General features: G+C 40.5%; 1 protein-coding gene across 1 annotated transcript in view; it reads left to right on the top strand.

Annotated features, from left to right (window-relative positions):
- Rbm46 (RNA binding motif protein 46) overlaps positions 1–20,217 on the top strand; it is a 61,717-nt gene extending 41,500 nt beyond the window's left edge. Inside the window, exon 7 of the mRNA XM_031374175.1 lies at positions 20,160–20,217. Coding sequence (XP_031230035.1) covers positions 20,160–20,173 — 14 coding nt within the window. The 3' untranslated portion in view covers positions 20,174–20,217. The remainder of the gene's footprint in view (positions 1–20,159) is intronic.
- The last annotated feature ends 3,896 nt before the right edge of the window (positions 20,218–24,113 follow it).

Genomic DNA, 24,113 nt, shown 5'->3' with positions numbered 1-24,113 from the left:
GTTGAAATCATGTGTTGTTTAATTTTTATACTTCAAATTCTTCAACATTAAACATATGGCACTACTAATGTGTATTTTGTTTTTATTAAAATTCACACACAAATATCTCTCATCTCTGAGAACATCTTTTTCTTTGCTTGGTCAACAAGAGTTGCAGTGTCTTAGGTTTGCCATCTTCATGAGATCAAAGTGTCAGAAAGAGAAAAAAGTTTTGTGAAGAGAAAATCACTTTCAAGTGCCAGTAGAAATGTTTTGTTGGTAGATTCAAAGAATTACCCTTTTTTTAAAACTAAAGATTAATTAATTAATTTAGACTATTTTGACCTCATCAGTTTATTAGCATACATGGATAGTTATAGTGATAATTTTCATAGTTGATATTAGATATTTTATATTTCAAAATATTATCTTTGTTCAACTCATTGTACAAGCACTAGAGGCAGGATTTGCATGCATCTAATTTAAAATAGTTGAAAATAACTTTTCTACCAGCTTAATTTGAAATTTCTATCAGAGAGTTTTAAGAGTGAATGAATGCCAGCCTTTTCACTGCTAAGGGAGCCATATTTCCCATGAAGCCTGTGTGCTCCCTCTGCAGGTCATTGCTTCAGACTTTCTCACTTAGACGGGTATGAACATCACATCAGCACTGTGGTTGTTGCACAGCACCAGTGTCACAAATATGCTGAGCTCTTGATTGCAAATCATCCACTCAGAAAAAGTGCAGTGAATGCTGTGTTCATTTGTTGTGAGACCACCCATGGGAAGAAGAGACACATTTAATTTTCATAGAAATGTTTGTAATAGCCTAAATAAGTTCTTACACATATTCTCACAGAATTTTTCACTTTGGAGTGAACCCAACAATTTAGAGAACTATCCACCACACATTTGAAGATCCATGGTGATATAATGTTAAATGTCTAAGCTTTGGTATCCTTACACTATTAAAGCTAAAACTTTGGCAAGTATTATCAGAAGTCACAAAGTCGCTGATATTTGGGAGATATATTTGTATTAGTTTAGTATTTGGTTTTGTGCACAACATTCGTTACTTCCCCCTCAGTCACAATTATAGCGTTTATGTTAAACATTGCTTTGTGCAGTGGTATGCACGAGGAGTAGTCTTGTTCATATTGCATGAGACTCTACTCGACTAGTGAATGTAATTAATTGCCTTCTGCCTTAATTTCTGTAGAAAAGGTTAATTACATATGGCCCTTGCCCCAAATGAAAGCTGCCTTGGTAGGTTACAAACTGTTGATAGATCTTAGATATGATACAGCTTATGGGACTGAGAAGCAGTCCCCATGACAACCTTTGTGAAATATTGCATGCAGCTTTTTCTAAAGTGCTTCTGAAGCTTGGGATGAAAAATCACAACTTTTAGTATTTGTTAGAATGAAGGCCCTTAATAGCAATGATTCAAAGTTTAGAAGTCATAATAAAAGGCTGGTAAAGCCAATTTTAAAAGAGCATACTTGGCAAGAAAGAGCAATAGCTTGTATCAAAATGCAAATATTAACTATACTATTGACATACTGAACAAAAAGCTAGTTTCTAATTCAGCTGTCCCCTGGGTATCTAAAACTCAACCTACCTGTAACCAAGGTAACTCCATGTTTTATCTCACAAGCCAATTACTTTTATAGCAACCCACATTAACATGATCTGTTAGGAATTTTTGTTGCTGTGATAAAATACTTGAGAAATTTAAAAGGAGAATGTGTCTTTTGACTCATGTTTTCAATGCAAATCTATGGTCACTTGGGTTCATGCTGTAGGCTAGAGTGTAACATGGTTGGGTGGTGGGTCTCCATAGCTGGAGTGAAGGAGTGGGGGAAAGGGGGATGAGGGTGATTGACTCAGTCCCCATAACAGAAAAGTGCTCTGGAGGAAGTAGGAAATGAAAAATTGCTACACACAGTTTTCATGCTGGCTCAGCTGGCTTCTGGGAATTTCAAAGGTCCCATATCATCCAGTCAAGTTCCTGCTGTCACATAAAATGATCCAGCTGGCTAAATGTAGTCTTCCCAATCGTATTCAAGAAAGAGAAAAAGAACTCAGCCCTGCCCCACACCATATTAAAAGCTGTATATAAATCAGACACATAGGGCCAGAAGGTGCTTTTTCTCTGGACACTTCCTGCACCATGTTATACTGGGGGCTCTGGCAGTGTGTGCTGTATGCTTACACACCATCATTGCTGCAGCAGATCTCGGATGTGGTGCAACACAAACTTCTCATTCTGTAATTTCTTTCTTGACAGAAATAGTGTCTTAGTGACAGTTTCTATTGATGCATAAAAAGCCATGACCAAAAGCAATTTGGTGAGGGAAGAGTTTGAAGGTACACTTCTACATCACAATTCATTATCAATGTAAGGGCTGGAATTCAAGGCAGGAACCTAGAAGCAGGGGTTGAAGTAAGATGCCATGTGTGGGAAGCTGCTTACTCGCTTGCTCAGCTTGCTTTCTTAGACCACTAGGGACAAGCTGCCCAGGAATTGATGCTGGTCCCTGCACCACCATGGGCTGGGCCCACCACATCAATCATTAATCAAGAAAATACCCTATAGGTTTGCCCACAGGACAGTCTGTTGGGAGCCTTTTCCTTGTTAAAGATCCCTCTTCCCAAATGATTTCTAGCTTTGGTTAAGTTAATAAAAATCTAGCCAGGATCAATGGACTCAGAGAAAAAAAGCTAACAGTTTACTTAAAACATGGTTTAAAAGAATGGGATCTTCTCAGACATGACATCTGAGTGGATCCCCCACCCCCAACTCCAAAGCTTTTTATCCCTATTTGTTAGTAGCTTATACTCAGAAGACTGCAGAGTCAGCTCTTGGGAGACATGACAGCATGGCCCTCCAAACAATCACACCTTTATAGATTTCCCTCTAGACTTAATCTTGAATTTCAATATAACCAACTGAGCCTGATACTGCAAGGTTTAGCATGTCCTGCTAAGGAGCCAGAGAGGATGAATGTGACAGGGCTTTAAAGGGCCTTGATCAAGGAGGCTAGTCTAATAGGTTGGTCCATAAACACTCTTTAGTGATAGAAGTTTTAATACCATGGTAAGATCTCAGAGGATGGTCTGAATTTGCTATGAAGATGACTCCTAGGTGCCAGGACCAAAATGAAATGTGTAAAAGGGCTAAGTGGTAGGTAGCCCAGCCGTGGGAGGCTGTGGGCTGGCTGTGCTGGGACAGGGCTAACAGACACCTGAAGTGCTGCTGCCACCACACAACTATTACTGCAGACATCCCTGTGGCCCTGAAACCTGTTTCCTAGACACAGGTAAGCTTTTAAGAATTAACAGGAAATCCTCTTCCAGTTTTACCCAAATTGTGCAGAGGTCAAGCCTTCTCAGAGTTTCTTCAAGAAGTAACTTCCAGTGGATCCCTAAGTGGATACTGTATTGGGAACTGAGGTCTCAGCTTTGAAAGCCTTTACTCTACTTTCTGTTGCTGGGACAAACACCATGACAAAAGCAACTTGGGGGAAAGGATGTGAAGTTCTGTGATCCAGACCACGCAAGACTGTCTGAAACCTGGAGGGCCATTTCCTTGCTCATCCTTTCTTAGAATTCATGTTGGTAATCAGCTTAGATGCCAACTTCTCCAAAGTCCTGTGTGATTGCAAGTTGGAGTTGATATCTCTCAGATCATCATTCTTATCTGTTTTACAATTTGACTCATTCAACTGAATGAAGTGGCAGCTGTTAACATGCAATCCCATCTTTGTTCAAAGCAGAAATCATTTTGCCCCCAAATCCCAATTTTGTTCTTCTAACGGGATCTCACTATGTAGTTCTGGCTGGCCTGGCACTTACTGTGTAGACCAGGCTAGCCACAGACTCAGAGATCTGCCTCCTGCATGCTGGGATGAAAGGTATGTACTACTACACCTGGCTTGCTTGCCAAAATTTTACCTTCAATCACTGGGCATAACCCATAATGCCTAGGAAGTGTTTAAGAACAATTTATTAATTTAATCAGAAAGTGATTCAAACCCCAAGGTAAGTATTTACTATCTGGTGGACTTCAAAGAAAATCCAAGTTCCGTAGGGCTCCTGAGGTCCTTGGAGTGGGGCCTGAGCAGGATAGAGTTGCCACTTACTAAGATATGCATGATTGTTTTGTCCCTCAACATTGATTTTTCTCTTTCTAACTAATTTAATAAATTTGCCTTTTGGCAAGATTCTTCAACTTCAGTGAAACAAGGTAAACAAGTAACATTTGAAAAAGTAGCTATTGGAAGTAACGCAATATACAGGCCCTTTCTGGTAAAAGTCTATTACTGTGAAAAATGTCCATAAATGAAGAAAATTGATTTGTGTTAGATTTTCCTATTACTAAGGGTTAGTCTTTAGGGTTCAGAATGTATTTCTGAAAAACTCTGCAAAAGAAAGAAAGGCCAGGTCCTTCCTTCCTTCCCTCCCTCTCTCCTCCTTTTGTTCCTGCTCTCTCTCCCACCTCTATGTAGAAGGCCGCCTGTAAAGACAGTGCTGGGACCTTTATAGAATTCTTATGTTTGTGTGAATTAAATTTCCAACATATTTACAGGATTGATGGTAAATGACATATGGTGTATAGTAGAGTATTTTCGTAGCAGGAGAAAATTTATTTTTTAAATTTGTTGATGTCCTAATCCGGTCCTATAGTTTGAGAGGAGGAGGCAAGTTTAAAGTGTCTGCCAGCTGTTCTCCCACACCCTAGGTCTGGCTCACAGCTGGACAGCTCACACCCTAGGTCAGGCTCACAGCTGGACTGCTCACACCCTAGGTCAGGCTCACAGCTGGACTGCTCACACCCTAGGTCAGGCTCACAGATGGATGTATCTTAATTTTTTAGACTGCAGGGAAAGCAAGGACACAGCATGCCTGTAAGAAGAGGATGGCTCAGAAGCTGTCAGTTTCCCTTCAGTCTCCCAAATAAGGATGCTTAAATTTAAAAACTTTTTTATTGTATTGTGGGAGGTAAGGTTAAACCATGGCTGGAGTGGAGATGTCAAGACATTTTGTGGAAGTTTCTTCTCTCTTTCCACTATGTGATTTCTGGAGATTACATGCAGATGGTCAGACTTGGCAGGAAGTCTCCTTGCCCCACTGACCATCTCTTGTGAGCCCAGAAAGGTTTAGTTGAGTTTTCCTTTTTCTTCTTTCTTTTTTTCTTTTTAATTTTATGATTCTTGTGATACCCTGGGAGGCCAGAAGCCATGACTGGAATTATAGATGATTGTTGCCGACCATGTGATTGCTGGGAACTGAACCTGGGTTCTCTGGAAAAGTGGCCAGTGCTTTTGTGCACTGAGTTATCTATCTCTCCAGCTCCCTCAGATTTTTTTTTTTTAAATTAGCGTATATTTTAGTTGTACAAAGTAAGATGTTTGGCTACAGTATCATATACATATATGTAGTTACTTAATGATGTACTTAATGATGTTCCTATTTACCCCATTAACCTTGTTTGTGTGTGTTTGTATGTGGTGTGTGTGTGTGTATGTGTTTGTTTGTTTGGTTGGTTGAGATGGTCTTGTGTAGCTTAGGCTGGCACAGAGCTCCATGTAGCTGAGGCTGGCTTTGGACTCCTGGTTCTTACTTCCCAAATGCTTGGATTACAAGCACGGGAAGCCCACCTGGCTTCTAGTCTCCATTCCTTGCCTATTAATTTTTCCTTTGCTTTCATTTCCATCTCATTCCCAAACCCTAGATTTCACAAAGTGGAGGGAACATAAACAATTTATCTTTGGGAGGTTGGGTTGTTTCACTTAATATGAGCTCTATAGCTTGAAATATTTTCCCTCAACATATAGTGTATATACTGTATATACACTATAGAACTATATATATATATGAAACACTATATATATCTGCATCCAGCCACCCATTGGTACTTAACACATTTCATTAGAGCATCTTTACAGTCAGGTGACCTTATTCTCAGTATGGACTGGCGAACTGTTTAGCTATATCCAATGGTGGTAGTTCTATTTTTAGCTTTTACTTGTGTGTGTGCAAACTTTATACTGATTTCCACAGTGGTTTAACTATTTTACATTCTACCTATAGTATATGAGAGTTTACTTCCTGTCTTTCTTGTCAGCAAGCATCTATTGTTTTTGGTTGGTAGCCATTCTGGCTATAATGAGATGGACTCATAATTTTGATTTCATTGTTGCTCTGTTGAGTGGAGAGGTGAAACTTATTTTCATGTGTTTATTGGCTGTTTGTAGTTCTTTGTTTGGAAAATGTTATTCAGTCCATTATCTCACAATAAGGCTATCTTTACAACCAACACATCAGTAAAGGTGATTTAGCATTTTATCTTGTTTTGAATAAAGTAATAGCGGGTCTTACATATGCTAATAACCTCAGTTTGATGAGAATTAAGTGTAAAAAGCCTGTTTAGGTCATAAAAAAGAGAAGCCAGTATGTACATGCTAAGAATAAGTCTATTGATATAGTAAATAGAAGTTTCATGATCACTCTAGGGAAATGAAGAAAGAGAAGCCATCACTGCTGACTTCATCTGGAAGTGCCAGGAACTCACCAGTTAGCTGTTGTAAATCTCAGGGCCCTTCATGAACCTACTCACAGTCGCCTCAGTGGGCAGCAGCAGAGGCCAGGACTAGGGAAGTCACTATCTGTGATTCAGTTGTCTAGGCTGCTGAAAAGTTATTTTTAATTCCATGCAGCTGCCTGGTACTGTTAGCAAGATAATGTAAGAAAGTACCATGACTGAACTGAAATTAGCTTTCTTCCTCACAGAGGAAGAACTCAAAATCAGAGATTTGTGGCAAGTGTGACCTGGTTGGAAAGCTGATGTTTTCTCTCCCTCCACCTCAAGCACACCTCACAAACAGCCTCCCATAGACCCTTAGGCTGTCAGGCAGCCCTGAAACAAAACAAAAATAAGAGCATTTTCTTTATATAGAAGTTTAGCGTTTAGATATCTCAGCATGTCTGCCATTAAGTGAGAAGAAAACTATGGGCTTTGTAACACCATACAACATATGCTTAAGATTTTATGCAGAATATAGCAGAGGATGGCCTTGTGGGTCATCAGTGGGAGGAGAGGCCCTTCCTAAAGGCTCTATGCCCCAGTGTAGGGGAATGCCAGGGTCAAGAAGCGGGAGAGGGTGGGCTGGTGGTCAGAGGGGAGGGGGAGGGAATAGGTTTTATTTTTGGAGGGGAAGCCAGGAAAGGGGAGAACATTTGAAATGTAAATAAAGAAAATATCTAATAAAAAATGATGGAAGTCAGAGTAGCAACCTGACTGGTTTACTGGTACAGGAACTGACAGGAGGCAAATCAAGTCAGCAGCTATTATACATCTTTTAAGGCCATTTTAAGTTTTACTCGACACTGTTCACAGAAATCTATAGGGTGATGATTATCTCCAGGTATCAATTCCACTGGACCATAGTAGCCAGCTGCTTGGTTAGGCATTATTCGGTATGTATTAGGAAGGGGAACTCAAGAGGCTGTGTTTTCCTCTCTAGTGTGCAGCAAGCTCTCTATTAGACTATATGAGTAGAATAAGAGGTGGAGTAAAACAGGCCTCACTCCTCTATTTGGTTCTCTCTGAATAGGACATTAGCACTTAGCCTCAGGGTTAGATTGAAAACTCCCTCCAATAGCTTACCTTGTTCTTGGTCCTTCAGAACTGTAATTAGTCTGTGCCATCTGCTCTTCACCTTTTATTTAAAATTTTATTTTAACACTTAATGTTATTTTTATGTTTCATTATGTGTCTGTCCATGTGTGGGTATATGCACATCTTTGCAGGTGCCTGTGGAGGCCAAAATAGGGCCATGGATCCCCTGGAGCAGGAGTTATAAATAGTTGTGAGCTGTCAGATGTGGGTGCAAAGCTTAGGTCTTCTGGAAGAACAACAAGGGCTTTCTTAACTCCTGAGCCACCCTCATTTATCCTAAGGAACATTTCACACCTCTGTTTCATGGACCGACTTAAAATTTTGTTGATGTTTGGTCCTATTTGATGGTTGCTATGGTATCCTAAAGCACACATACAAAAAGCTCTTGGTCACACGAGCATGTTCCTCAGTGATTTTCATTCTATAATTTAGATGCAACCTAATAAGGAATAAAGCTTGCATTATGTGGCCTTTGCTGGTTATGTCCATCCCAGTTGGAAATTGCATTTGCAAAAGACAAAACCTGATGTGGCCTTTTAAGCTCTGGTGCCCCTTGGCTTTAATCCTGGGCTGTTTGCTTAGAATCATCTTTTTTTGGTCTCTTGCCTACCTTCTGAGAGTATGAACTCTGATAGAAGCAAAATTGCAAAATAAAGCCCAGAAATGGTAAAGACAAGACAGTTTCTGAATATGTGGTACAGATAAAAGGGAGGAGGTCTTACATCTGTGTTTGTCCTCTTTCATCTACCAGGTTTTTGTTTTTGACTTTAGCAGCACTTATAGAACATCCTGCTGAAGAGATACATTACTGAAACCCACTCAGGCAGACTCACATTTCTACATGACTTTAAAATCTAGGCCCTGTTCTTTTTCTTGAATTATTTTTATAATTTTTACATATCTTAATGTTTCTTAAAGTATTTGTGTGTATGTACTTAAGTGCATTCTAACAGAACAGATTACATACTGTCATGTTGAAGTATTTTAATGGTTGGAGTATTATTTTTCCAATAGTACCACAGAATTCTCAAGGGAAACCTATTGTGTACACCTGTGGAATTTTCCCATGCAGGCTTTGGCACGTGATAGGAGGCAGAAAATAAGACGACCAGATCAAGGATCATGTGCTGATTGATGAAAAGTGTATCTGGCACTTTAAGGAATTTCACTGGCAGAGAAAATCAATTCAATAGATGTAATTGCTCTCCTAAATATACTACACATCTAAGAATTTAAGATACTTGACAATAACTTCTGGAGACAGGTATAAGAACACATGTACAGGAGTTGGGCGGTGGTGGTGCATGGCTTTAACCCCAGCACTTGGGAGGCAGAGGCAGGCAGATTTTTGAGTTCAAGGCCAGCCTGATCTACAGGGTGAGTTCCAGGACAGCCAGAGGTATATACAGAGAAATCTGTCTGGGAAAAAAAAAGAACACCCACAGAGATGTCCTGTAGATATGTTGGGTAAAGAATAAATTCAGATAATAGGATAAGTTTTCCAAGATGTCAATTATTACTGGCTAACCCACATTCACAGAAAGAAATAATTTGCCTTGATATTTTTATAAATGGTTGTGTTATTTCTGTTTGTGTCAAAGCATCAAAAAAGGAGAGAGTAGTGATTCTTAGTTGCTGGCTATATGGCTAATTTATACTCAGCATCTCTTCAGTTACAATTCCATATTTGTAAGAGTGAGAAAAACCAGAATATTTTACAAGAAAATGTGTGCAGAAGCACCTAGTGCCATATCAGGCACATAACAAGTAGCCAACACTGTGCGTTTGCTGTGTAACAAGTAGAGGCAGAGGGAGGCAGAGGCAAGAGTGAGAAGGTGGCAAGCCAGCACCTTCACCTGTAGCCTAGGACAGGTGCCCAAGTTTTCTGCACAATGGTTTCATTTGCTCATAAAATGGAGATGCTAAGACCTTGTTCATGGGGAGTATTAAATCCTTCATTGAACAGAATGCGTTTGGAACAGTGGTTGGCAGTGGCAAACAATAAATTTCAATGACTCTTAAATTACATGCCAAGGACTGTGCTAAGAGTTGTCAAGGGTCACAGCTCTCAGAGATAAATGCAGTTTGGTTCCGTTTGCAAGTTTCCTAGTGTGTATGGTGGGAGGAAGGCGAGGGAGGCAGCCTTCATTACACTGGCCAATTCTTAGTATTACAGGTAGAATCACCCCATGTGAGCTCCAAATGTCTTCCCACCCTCTTCTGTGCCTATGTTTTCTTCTGCCTCCTACATTCCTTTGGAAGTAAGAGCCAGCAACATCCATCTTTGGTAATTATTAGCCCTCACAGCCACTAGTGCAGTAAATTGTAATCAGGTGGTTTGAAAGTTTGTCAGGAGCAGAAAGTAAGGTAATTCCACTGGTGGTGCAATGCGTCATTACAGGGTCTGAGGTGCTAGAGGTAGGGAGAGACTCCTGGATCTTGCCTTATCTTAGAACCTTTCCTAGTTGACTCATTGAGGCAGACCCTAATGGCTGCCTGCTCATGCATGGCCTTACCTTGGAACTTCTCCTGGTTGTCTAACTGAGGCTGATATTGATGGTGGCCTGCACAATATCTTCATCTTGCTGATAGAACCCTGAATTTGTTCGCATTTTGCTTAAGTACATTTTGAAGCCAAAGGACAATTTTATTTGGGTTTTGAAAGAGAAACAACAGAGCCAGCAAGGAGTTGATCTCTGTGGGTGCAGGAAAGATTGAGAAGAGGAGGAGAGGAAGCCATGCCTATTTGAGATGGCAATCAGCCATAGGGTGGAAGGGGATGGGGTTCAGGGAACAAGTGAGATTATCAGGACTCCTAGAAAAGCATGCTTGGGTTGTAACCAATATAAAAAAAGAAAAGAGAAAAAGAAAAAGAAGAAACAGAGAAAAAGAAATGGAAAGTGGGAACTTGTTTGTTTTTGTGTGTTAGAATTCACAGCCCACACTAAAAACAAGAAAAGAAAGAAAAATAGAACAAAACAAACAAACAACAACAACAACAACAAAAACCTGCAAACCTAGTTTTACTAAAAATGGGCAGGATTGCCTATGTTGTTTGGTGGCAGCTCTATAAGCGGCTCTATATATTTTGTGGCCTGAGGTTCATAATGTGTTGTAGGTTCCACTTGGCATCAGGAGTGCGTTGTGATTGGCTTTAGGAGTCACCACAAGACCAGGACAGGCTTGGGGAATGGATTCTTGGGTAAAGTTTCACAGCCCCCAAAAGGACTTACTGTGGGGAACTGTTTCCTTCCTGCCTGTTACCTGTGTGTGGCAATTCAGCATCCGCAGCAGGCCTCGTATAGTAAGCAGGAACAGTTGCTTTTGTATCTGTGCGTGAATATTACTTACCACCAGATTGAGACTGAGCTCATTGACAATTCTGCCCACATTACTCCCTGTGATAGATTTAAGTGCTGAGAAACTTGTTTATTTGAATAAGTGGAGGGGAATGGAAGATGATTATATAACGGTGCTTCATTTATTCCTTCTGAATAATTGCTCTAATCAGAAGTTTATTTTTGGTGCTCTCTCTGCTGACATTAGGTCCTTTGGTTTTATCAAAGGCAAAGTTTGATTTGAAAGTTATCTAAGTCCAACAGCAACAGAGATGTGTAGTGCTCCCAGTAGGGTCACTGACGTTCTCTACCTGGAAATGACATATCTAATGGTCTCCTTCAGCTACAGAGATGCTTAACGCCACAGGCTGGGCATGAGAAATGCTTGCCTTTTATGAAGCAATGGTGAGATTATGAAGAAAGAATTACAATGGGAGAAGAAAAACAGAATTATGCTTAAAATTCAGTTATCTCTCAGGATAGTTATGCTTAAGAAGACTTACATATGAAAACCAAGGAACAGGATGCTGTTACTATAGTATAACACATGTCCCAGTATCCCCTTTTGAAATGATGGTCAGGAACAAGGAATAGCTTCCTAAACATTTATAAAAAGTTTTTATAAAAAGCCCCCAAACTGCCTCACCCTGATACTTCTCTATTGGTATAACCAAACTCAGCTCATTAGGTTTGAATTTATTCTCAAAGGATAGAGAGCTGGTTGTCCAGGAACAAGAGGTCCTGTATTGGCTGAGTCTCACTGGAGAGATTAGAGACTGTTAAAGGCTTTGCTTTTTTTGCAATTTGGGACATATCTTCTGTCATCAACGTTCCGTTTTAATATCTCACATATGCGTGCAGCATTAATGTGGCACTGCTATTAATAAATAAGAAATAGGATATTGCAACTTTCAGAAAATGGGAATGTTAGTAGAGAATTATATTAAAAACTAGAAGGAGCTAACATTAACCTTTTCAGGATGATATTTATTTCTTTGGTACAAAATGAAACAAAACAAGAGAAATGACCACATTACTAAAACTCAATTTAATCAAATTTCATACACTCAAATATCAAGGTCACGGTCAATTCAGTGGTTCTCCTTTGCATTAAGGATATATCTACTTGAAAAAGATTTAAATTGCTTTAGTTTTATATAAAGGAAATCCCTGTCATCAGATTCATGTTTTAATGTTTGCCTGTATTTCCATGTAAATTATTTCCATTAAGCTACACTCCAGTTAGTTTCAGAAGATTTAGAATTCCTTTAGCATTAGGAATCTCACGGCCTTTTTCCCCTGATATCTTAAAGCATGTCTGTTTCAGTCTTGGTGCTATTTTCTCTCTTGGTGCTCATCTCAGTGGCTCTCTGGACGATCACCTAATGAATCCATCAAGCCTCTCTGGCATTCTTGTTTCTTCTATTTGACCTCAATCTAATGTTTAATGTCTCAAAGCACACCCTTGGCTATATGCTTAAACAGCTGAAATATCGAGGGGGTGATGTCTGAATAGCTTTTCAAAGGGCAGTGAAACAAAGGTACACTCATGGTGAAGGTACCCAGGAGGATCTGGACATGTAGAGATCTGGGAGCTTTGGTAAGGCCCTTTCCCATATTGCAATTGTAGACCTAGGTGATGTTGTGCAACCCAGCACTTCCACCAAACTGATGGAGACTGATGGAGATTTAAAACTAACCAGCACAAGAAGTATTAATCATTCCTTTAGGATCCTATAAAAATAGTAGTTATGTCCTATATTTGATTCACAATCTTGAAACTGTGATCAGAATAACAAAGAATTTGGATGAAGTTATTTGAAAAATCTAAAGCTAACCAGGAAAAGATAGGATAGGTGAGAATTCCTGAGAACAGATGAAACAGAAACAAAATAGTGTTAATGGGTAATTAAAAGAAGATGAAACTGGGAAATTCTCACACAGGTGCATAATGCAATCACAAATGTTGAGTAATATTGGTGGTAGCAGAGAACTGGAGGTGACCTAACATTCACTCAAGAGAAGGGGCGGGGCAGTTACAGAGATGGAGAGCTTCTACTGTGGACTGACTTTAAACCAGTTTGAAGCTGCCCTTTGACACAATGGCATGAATAGATGGTAAGAACAAAATTATTGCAATTATTTCAGAATCAGGATGTGGGCCACGTTTTCAACCTATCAATGGAAACTTGAAACACATGCTCAGAGAACAGCAATCCATGTTTCACATCATATGAACCTGGGAGGAGGATGGAGTACTTCATAGACACCTCTGGAGCCTCCCTAAAGAAGGCCCACAGAGATTGGTCTGTTCATTATATTTTCTTTAGCAGAGAGGAAAAATTTGGTAGCATTTTGAAACAAAACTCATCATTTTAGCAGGAAATAAAAATCTGATGTGCTCCAAACACCTGAAATTTAACTATTGGACCATTATAGTCACTTCCATAATGCTAAACAGACGTCAAAAGGCAATGTTGGCTAGGCACGTGGGCAATGGCAATAGTGGTTCCAGTGACGTTGCAAAGAGGTGATGTCAGTCACATAGTGTTTCCCTCCTATCAGCTGTGTAGGTAGCATCCTAGCTCATGATTGCCCAGCTGCATCACTGAACTCAGTGGACGTGGCTAAGTAAGGCAAATGCTTTTAAAGAAATTCTTTTCTGTTACGATTTCATAGTGCATTCCTCAGACTCATCAAGAATGTACTCACTTTAGAGATTCTGGCCTGTTGGATGGCATTGGAAGCCAAGTCTTTTTTTTTTTTTTTTTAGATATTTTCTTTACATGTCATATGATTTCTCCTTTCCCAGTTTCCCCTCCAAAAACAAAAAACAAAAAACAATAAGAACAAACCCCCGTTCCCTCCCGCCTCTCCCTGCTTGCCACCCCACCCTCTCGGAGGCCAAGTCTTAACTCAGAACGTTCACCTCTGCAAGGATACAGATGAGTCAGTAACTTACACATGAGATCATCCTCTCTCTAAACCACTCTAGACAGTTAATATCCCCACTGTTTCCTCTCATTATTACTTTGTCTGGAAATTCTGTCACCAATACTGACAATACCACCTCCTGTCTCCTATCCTCTTGATAACATTTGTTATCTTCAAATATGGAGGGAAGCAAGAGTGCATTCCCATTATCACACAAGAGGTCCGTGGTTTGTGTTTAATCTCCAAGTTTACCCTATTCAGTGTAGGTCTCTTGGTAATGCATAAGAATGGAGGCATATCTAGTTCTGTCACTGTTATCAGAATTTAAAAGTAGGCAGCAGGGAAAACTGTTCTTAGACGCTTCTGATAGGTAGCAATGCTACCAGCACCTTGGAAGGATGCCCAGTAAAACAGACTTTTAAAGACCCTGCCATCTGGGATCTGAAAAGATGGCAGCACAGTTAAGGACCTTGCTGCTCTTCCAAAAGATATGGGTTTGGTACCCAGCACTCAAATGGGAGCTCATTACTGTCCATAGGTACTAGACATTTCTTCAGGCCTCTATGGGTACTTCATGCATATGGTGCATATACATATACATATACATATATACAGACAAAAATAAATAGAATTATTTATAGACCAAATATACAATTTTGTCCTCATTGTCTTTCTTGCTTCTCTTTTATTTACTTCTTACATTAGTCTGATTTTTGTCACTGTGACAAAATATCAAAAAAAACCAACCCAAAAGGAGTAAATGGCTTGCTCTGTTTACAGTTCCAGAAGTTGCAGCCCCTGGTTAGTTGGCTTTGGTTTTGAGCTAGAACACTGTGATGGGGAGTATTTGGTGGAGAACACTGCCCACCTCATGGGAGTCAGGAAAAAAAAAGAAGAGGAGACTCAGCATTTCTTTCAGGGCTCCTTTAATTATTTGACTCCTCCCACTATGCCCCACCCCCACCTTCGAAAAGTGCTTGTGACCAAGCCTTTAACCTGGGTCCAATGGGGCTCATGTCGAATCTAAACTATAAGGGACACATGTACTATGTATTCTTTCATAATTCTGTGTTTTGAGGTAGTGATATTCCAAGCTCACTAGAATTTGATTTTATACTTGTTTTTTTCTTTGACAAGGCCCTTTAGCGTCTGGAAATGGAGTCTTATTTCTCCCTCTCTTTGCTCCTCCGGTCTCAGATTTGCAGCATATCGAGTGTGCAATGCTTTACTATTTTGAAAATAAATCACTACAGAAAATGTGTAGCATTTTCAAGTTAATCAGTAAAAAATTGTGTTGCTTTTCATATTAGTCACCTATAGATTATGTATGAGTTGCTGGTTGAAAATTAAGATCTATGTTTATGAACATGGTATATTCTGACAATATTTAATTAAATATAGTTTAATGGGTTACATAAGAAATGGGAGAAGACAATGTGAGCCTTTATTTTTCATTATAGTGTATCAAATATCTGCCTGCCTTACTTGTGAGCCTTTGATATGCTTAAAGCCTTGCACTGTGGCCCATCGTAAGCATTAAATAGATATAATTGAAATAAATATTGATCAATGACCACAAGTGGGCAAAGCTATGGAAACTGAAAATAAGAAGTTTTAGTGAACTTGCATATGCTAAGTGCCTTCTGTTCTTGGTTTTGTGAAAAGCCACTTTCCAGTGATTACTGTGTCTGGTTCTCTCTAGCTCTGCTGTCTGTCTTACGTGATTCCTGCTCTTTCTGCCTCTTCTGATGATGTCCTTCTCCTTGCCTTTGCTTTAAAATAAAAGCCAATCAAAAGAAAATGTTTTTCTAGCAATTCCAGGAATACAAGGTTGTTCAATTCCAGTAAAAAATAAAACAAGATAAAACAAAAAAAACCAACTATGCATCTGCTCGCCGGCACCACTTACAGCTCTTCCTGGGCTGCAGCAGTCTAGGTGGAAGCGAGGCATGGTGATTCATACAAGGCCATTTCTATGGGATTGTAAAACGTTCTCTGCATAGGTGAAAACATTTCCTATCTAAGCAAGATTCAGTTGCAAATACATTCCGTACCTGAAAGGGCAAAATAATATCTCTCATTCTCTTGCTTCTACCTTTTGAAAAGTTAATTCTTAAATTCTAATCTAAGAATTTAATGTACAGACTGTTCCTTCAATTACTTATCCATTCATTCAGGGCTGGGAATATAACAAACTGAACAGGAGTAGGTCCTTATTGTTGAAATATTTTGTTAGTTGTTCTTATATTTCAAAATCAGCTTAATTCTAAACATTTGTAATTATTTTATTATACTTTTTGAAACAAGGTCTTATATGTAGCCCAGGCTCATTTGGAACTCACTATTTACCTTAGCGTGGCCTTGAATTCTTAATCCTTTGCCTTCCCTTCCCAAGTACTGAGAGTATGAATGTACTTCACAACAACAGGCTCTGTTTTATTGTCAAAGAGGAATCTTGTGCAATGGAATTGGAAGACTCAAGCCCCAGTGGCTTGTCATGGGCTAACAGCCTATATGGAATGCTTGATTTGGCTAAATTCATAGCAGATCATCTCAACGAGTCACAGGTTTGAATCTTACTACAATGTCAAAAAGAACCTCCAGAATATTTCCTCCTATGTATAGTGTGAGCTGCTGTGCTGAGCCCTTCCTGGCCACAAACATCTGAAACTAAATAAACATTTCTCTTTCAAAATTGCTTGGGCCAGGTGTTATTCTCACAGCACTGAGAAAGGAACTATGAACAGAAGTAAATGCTGGGAAAGCAGAGGTCATGTAAACTGAGAGTTTACCTCAAAGGAAAGAAAACCCTCTATTTGTCAGAGGAATGGCACCATGTCTGTCCTCGCCGCTGCCCAGGCACCTTTTGAACCACACACAAGTCAACTCCACAGATGGTCCCTCTGTCTCTCACATCTGTCCAACTCTTTAAGTGCTGGGGAGGCAGCATGACTTGCTCTCCCTTTCTCTGTCCCTGGAGGGATTTGAATCCTGTTGTTCGAGAGCCGTCTGTTCAGCTCTTCTTTTCCTGGGGTTTTATGGAGTACTGCAGTGTGGTCACACAAGTCATCTACCAGCGACAACAAGGGTAAGGTCAGCATGGTCCAGACCTGGTTTTCTAGCCCGTTCACGTTTCTCTATGCATCTGAGCTTTCAGGCAGGTTTAAATTCTCCATTTCCAATTGTTTATAGAAAGTTGTGGTTTTGGAAGGAAGCAGTGTTTGCTCACTTAAGCTTCAGACTGTGTAAGCCAGAGGTCAGCAATATACCCAGTGACCTATAGTTATACAATGAGCCATCACACACCTTATTTACCTAATTAAGTATTCACGTTTGTGCAGCTTGACCTGTGAAAAATGGTTGTCTTGGATGATAATAAGCTTGATTTTAAAATACATATAAATATATTGTCATTGATTCACTAATTCTACTAGTGTTTATTTAATTTTGATACAGTTTCTATGGTAAGTAGTGATAATGTAAACCCATTCTATGTTTTTAAATAATATTTTATATTCATTATTTAAGAATTTTATATAGTATATTTTGAACATACCCATACCACCACAGCTCCTTCATGACTACCCTTTCCACTCTCCCATCCTTTCCCATCCAACTTTGAGATTTCTCCTTCTGCTCGTCCTTTGGAGTGGGGCCAGCCGTGGCATGTGGTTGACCTACCAGGGGTCCCATAATTGAAGAAACTGACCCTTCTTCTGCCCAGCAGCTATCAATTGCCCGGAGGTCCTTAGCTGTGGGTGGGGTTTCATGTTTACTTTCCAGGCTCCACGCTGGGATGTTGTCTGTCAGGAACTTGAACAAGTCTTGTGCATGCTGTTCCAGTTGGGCTGTCTGCTCGCTCTATTTTGATCCTCCGTGTGTGATTTACAGTACCACCCCCCTTTCCCATTTTCCTGGATAAAGGGCGAGATGCCCTAAAATCAAGCAAGGAGTTAATCAAGGTGAGTTGATGAGCACAGCAGGAGACTCAGATTCATTTATCAGTGACAATGAAGAATGTTTCTATTTCAAGAAGGCCAAAAGAACTTGCAGTTATTTGTTGTTACGTCATCGTCATTGGTGTGAGGAGATGAATACAGTAAAGAAGTAGCTGTGCCTTTGAAAGAGATTCTGGCATTGGGAGGAGATTAACAGAAAACAACAGGAATATAGTTAAATATCTGTGGGAAAGTAGTATCCATGGTCTTAAATGAGCTGTCAATCAGAGGTACTCTAGAGTGGGATTCTCATAGTTTTGGCTGATCGATCACTTTTCCCTCTGGCTGTCTAATAACTCCCTGAAGCTTTGCCTACCAACAGTGCAATTCTTGATTTCCCCCTTTCCGAAATCATATCCTTTCATGAACGAACACCATTAATCACTTAACAGGTTTGTCAGTAACCTTAGACCTGACTCATCCCAGGCTAGAAGAGAGCCCTGAACAGGTGGCATCTCACCATGCCCACTGCTTCTATTCAGCTCATCTGAAGCTAGCCTTCTAATGGTTTTTATTCCTGCTTTCCCCCTCAATCTTCTTTCCTTTCAGTATTCGGAATGCTCTTTGCAAACAACACAGATAGGTTATATGCTCTTGCTTAAGGTTGTTTAGCATAGGACATCTGTTTTATTAGGTTTTGCATTATAAACAATCATTTTAAAAGTGTGATAATAAGCCAGGGTATGCTCAGTGATACAGTCCAAACAAAACCAAACCCAAACAATCTGCATTCACAGGTAAAATTCCAACAAAATTGAAACTCTCTTGGTGTGGTCAACACGCAGAGTAGGAAGCTCCTCCCTTTGTCATCAGGCTTCTTTCCTGAGGTGCCCTGGCTGCAGGCTCCACACTGCTCTCCCGGCCCTGGCTGCAGGCTCCACACTGCTCTCCCGGCCCTGGCTGCAGGCTCCACACAGCCCTCCCTGGCTATAGGTCTTGCTTTCACTATTTCTTTTTCTTTTTTTAAAAAATTTTTAAATTTTATTTATTAAATTTATTTATCCACTTTACAACCAAATATCAGCCCTTCCTCTCCTCCCTGTATCCCCTCATGTAAAGTCCTCCTCCCATTGGGAAACCCCTTCTGGGTGTCAAGCCCCCATATCTATTTTGTTTCCCCTTCTGAGAAAGACTCAACTATTCACCCTTGTGCTCTCCTTGGTATTTGGCTTCGTTGGGCCTGTTGAATACCAAAGGCACATAGTAGCTCTCAACACATACACACTGAGTGAATTCCATCATGCCTATACAGATTAATTGTATTGGTTAATGGGGAATATCATCATGTAAATGAAGAACTCAATCACTTTTACACAAGATTCATAAACCTAATAGCATAGGATACCTGATTTATTAGGCCTAGCATATACAAACAGGCATTTTTAAAGTGCGCTAATAGGCCAGGGTGTGCTCAGTGATAGACCCCAAACAAACCAAAACCAAAACCAAAACCAAAAAAACTTGGGAAGAAGAAAAACTATCTTGAATGCATATTTTCCTTTGCTGTATTTTAATAATTGAATATTTTAGCCATTGTTTTCAGGGCCATTGGTCCATGAAATAGGTGATTAATATGGAAAATATTTCATAGTTGTTTTTTTATTAAAGCTGCAATGTACTGTTTCGCTGTTATTTATCTTTCTTTTCTGCTTAACAGCCATAAATCAAGTCAGAGCTCCTACATAAATCAGACGCTTTGGGAAATGACTCAATTTTTTTTTTAAAGATTATTCTGGTTTTGTTTAAAAAAAATACAACATTAAATGCATCTTTGATACTCAGTTTTGTTGTCATTTATATAAACTGCTATTGCTTTTACCACACAGGCACAGGAAACAAAATCCAGTAGTACATATTTACCTATGATTTTAAAACCAACAGATCCTTTCCTATATTAGCACAGATTTTTATAGTTTATAGTATTTTATAGGTGCACAATATTATTAAGTTATTTCATATTTAGAAATTATTTCATATGTCACAGAATCTAAGGGAGGTACTATGTTCATAAAGTTGTGCTGTTCAGATACTTCATAGCAATAATTTTCCCATCAGGAAGTTCAGAGACAAGAGGAGAGGAAAGAAAAATTAAAAAAAAAAAAAGCTGATTTTCCCATTGCCCTAGGGAGAAAATATGTAAAGCAATAGCTATAATACAAAGTCCAAATAAATACTGTACTTTAGATTAGAAAATAACCTATGAAATTTTCCTGGTTTAATTTATAGGCGTGGAGGAATAAAGAATCTAAGGAGCGAGATCCTTTCCTATTTCAAAGGTGAAGGGAAAGGAGATTGCAGGTCAGATCTACGTCCAAGGAGATTCCATCCCAGGTGAGACCTCCACCCTAGGAGATCCCAGGTGAGACCTACATCCAAAGAGATTCCATCCCAGGTAAGACCTACACTCTAGTAGATGCTAGGTCAGACCTCTACCTTAGGAGATCCCAGGTTAGACCTACACCCTAGGAGATCCCAGGTGAGACCTACATCCTAGGAGATGCCAGGTCAGACCTACATCCTAGGAGATGCTAGGTCAGGCCTCCACCTTAGGAGATCCTAGGTGAGACCTACATCCAAAGAGATTCCATCCCAGGTGAGACCTACATCCTAGGAAATGCTAGGTCAGACCTCCACCTTAGGAGATCCCAGGTGAGACCTACATCCTAGGAGATCCCAGGTGAGACCTACACCCTAGGAAATCCCAGGTGAGACCTACACCCTAGGAGATGCTAGGTCAGGCCTCCACCTTAGGAGATCCCAGGTGAGACCTACACCCTAGGAGATTCCAGGTGAGACCTACATCCTAGGAGATCCCATGTGAGACCTACATCCTAGGAGATGTCAGGGGAGACCTCCACCTTAGGAGATCCCAGGTCAGACCTACATTCTAGGAGATCCCAAGTGAGGCCTACACCCTAGGAGATCCCAGGTGAGACCTACATCCTAGGAGATGCCAGGTGAGAACTATAGCCTATGAGATCCCAGGTAAGACCTACATCCTAGGAGATCCCAGGTTAGACCTACACCCTAGGAGATCCCAGGTTAGACCTACACCCTAGGAGATCCCAGGTTAGACCTACATCCTAGGAGATGCCAGGTCAGACCTACATCCTAGGAGATGCCAGGTGGGACCTACATCCTAGGAGATCCCAGGTTGGACCTCTACCCTAGGAGATCCCAGGTGAGACCTACATCCTATGAGATCCCAGGTGAGAACTACATCCTAGGAGATGCCAGGTGAGAACTATAGCCTATGAGATCCCAGGTAAGACCTACATCCTAGGAGATCCCAGGTTAGACCTACACCCTAGGAGATCCCAGGTGAGACCTACATCCTAGGAGATCCCAAGTGAGACCTACACCCTAGGAGATCCCAAGTGAGACCTACAGCATAGGAGATGCCAGGTGAGACCTACAGCCTAGGAGATGCCAGGTGAGACCTACACCCTAAGAGATACCAGGTCAGACCTAAAGCCTTAGGAATTTTCAGGGAAAGTGTGCTGAGGCCAGGTAGAAGGACTTCCTGATCCTTGAGGGAAGCTTGAGTGTTGTGTTCTGTCAGGAAATGCTGAAGATGAGATCTATGAGAACATATGTTTGGGAGATGGTTTGGGCAGCAACTGGACTAAGAACAGAACATGAGGGGGGCAGACCTGAAAACTCCTGCAGTAGACCAGGTGATACGTGGTGGAAACAGCAGAGATTTGAAGAAATCTGTGTTTGCTGAGTGAAAGAAACCGGAGCCCAGAGAGGGTGAGTCATCTGCTCTAGGTCACAGAGCTCATTAATGACATGCAGGAGTTCCAGCACTGCATCTCTTACAGCAGGGAATCCAATTACACTGGATGGACTCTTATTTTGCAGGAGGAAGCAAAGATGCCCATGCAGTAAGGAATCATATGCAATATGCTTACACACTTTAGCCATTATGAATTGAACACAGAAGTATGTATACCTAATGGTGAGGGTGCTAGCTGAACAGTCAGTTATACACTCTTCTCTGTCGGGGAGAGAAATAAGGGCTCTGTGTTTTTAGAGAAAAACCTATGTTTAAGTATTTTATTATAAACGCGTATAAGCACTATATTATTTCAGAGTAAAATGGGATTTTCAAAGCACTAACAGTGAAAGAGCCTTAAAAGGATACACGTTCCCTTTGCCTCTGAAGAGGGACTAGTGGGACCCATGCTTGATCAGATGTGGGCTGCTGTTGCTACTGTCTTCTTTATTGTTCAGGCAGAACTGAGGCTAATAGGCATTCGGCAAAGACTGCCCATTCCTGCTCACACAGAGAGTTGTTGAGCTGTTCAGTAGTTCCACCTGAGACATTTGACTGAAACTTTAGGAGGGAACGGACTTTGTGTTAACATGCCCAGAGCCTCATTCATCGCTGTGGAGCCACGGGGCTTATAAGAATCACAGGCTGCATTTCCATGGCAAATCATTGGCTCAAGCTGAACCTTTAAATAAATTTCTGTGTTCCTGTCAGCATGACCTTGAAATTGTTGAACACCATTCAACTTTGAGTCACCATGACTTGTAATCCAAGCACCCGGCAGCTGAGGTAAGACGATCAAGAGTTCCTGGGTAACCCAGTGGGACTCCAGCTCATAAAACAAGAGCAAGAACATGAGGCACAATGGAAATCTCAACCCTCTCTTATAATACCTAGTTGCATTTGTTAGTTAACTAGGAGTATTATTCTGAACTTCAGATGTGAGGCTCATGTTCTGATGAGAATCTGTTATATTTGCCCAGTGAGTAAATCCAGGAATGTCTCACCATCAGCCCACGTGTCTGACTGTTCCTGTTTACATACTAGCTGTGGAAGGGAATCCATTCATCATTACTAAAATAATGAGAATCTCTGACCAGGAAAGCATGGGGAGGTTGCACTGCAGATTCTGAAACAGGTAGAGACAGATCCTTCCATCTGTCCTATTTGCTCTTGTTTCTGTGATTTTTGTTTGTTTTTGCAACAGTTCTCACTTGTAAGCCAAGCTGGTTGTAAACAGCCTGTATAGTCAAAGGTAGCCTTCAATTCTTGATCCTTTTGCCTGTCCTGCAAGGGTTATAGGCATGTGCCACCATACCTGGCTTTGTAGTTTAGTTTTCACTTTTTCTTTACTAGGGACTTTGGCGATGCTATCTGTAGTAGAGATAGGAAGGGACAGTGCCGTGGTTCTCTCCCACTTATGGATGCTGAAACAGACAAGATGCAAGAGGGTTGGAAGTATGCCTCACTGTTTTGTGCCCAGTGTTCATATTATGGTCATTCTTAGTCCTAAAGAAGAATTCCAGCTCAGGAGATGCCCAGTCAGCTATTATTCACCACATCAATCTGGGAGTTTCTTGTGTGCTGATGGGATGGAATGTTGATATACCAGATAAAATATTTTTAAATGGTGTCTTTTACTGAGAGAAAAGCCAAAAATTAGTCTTAGGAGTCCCTTTCCACCTTCCATCTTTTAACTCTAAAGAAAGCAACAACACCCCCTACTTCTCTTCTATCAGTGGTTTCTTCCAGGAAAACTCAGGATCAAAGTCCTTACCTGTAAACAGAGGTGTTGGAACTCATCTGCAGCCTAGTGAGCTGTTGTACCTGCCTGCTCTTAGCAGATAGCATTTATGTATGCTTCATTGATAACATGGGCCATCAGAGCAGAACACGGTGACTTGTACCTACCAAACATCCCAACATGCTCATGTATTTCTTCTTAGCTGCTTTCCTTCCACTTTCAATAGGGGAAGCAGCTAAGGGCAGTCCCACCTTCTGTATTCGTCTCCTAACTTCCTAAGAATTCAACTCCATTTTTTTTCCTGGAAGCTTCCCTCTCTGTGTGTTTGACTATCCTCTTCCTCACTGGAATAAGCACATGGTTAAATAGCAGCCATCTCTGGAAAGACTTGGAATCAAAGCCTAATCTGAGTACCATCTCAGTTCTCTGATTTAGACTGTAATGTGTTTATTGTTAAATCTTCAGAGAGTATGTGGTGGCTCAAGTCTGAAATCCCAGCACTTGAGAACTGAAGCTTGAAGGCTTTGGGGAATTTGAGGCCTAAGCAACAAAATAAACGGAGAGCAACCTGAGATTCTGAGGAAAACCTTGTCAAAAACAAAAGACAACACAGAAGTTCAAGTCAGCGAGATATAAATACTTGCCGCTTAAGCCTGGTAAA

Source organism: Mastomys coucha, unplaced genomic scaffold (genome assembly GCF_008632895.1).
Source record: "Mastomys coucha isolate ucsf_1 unplaced genomic scaffold, UCSF_Mcou_1 pScaffold16, whole genome shotgun sequence".
NCBI classification, from domain to species: Eukaryota; Metazoa; Chordata; class Mammalia; order Rodentia; family Muridae; genus Mastomys; species Mastomys coucha.
This window is presented reverse-complemented; position numbering and strand designations above follow the sequence as displayed.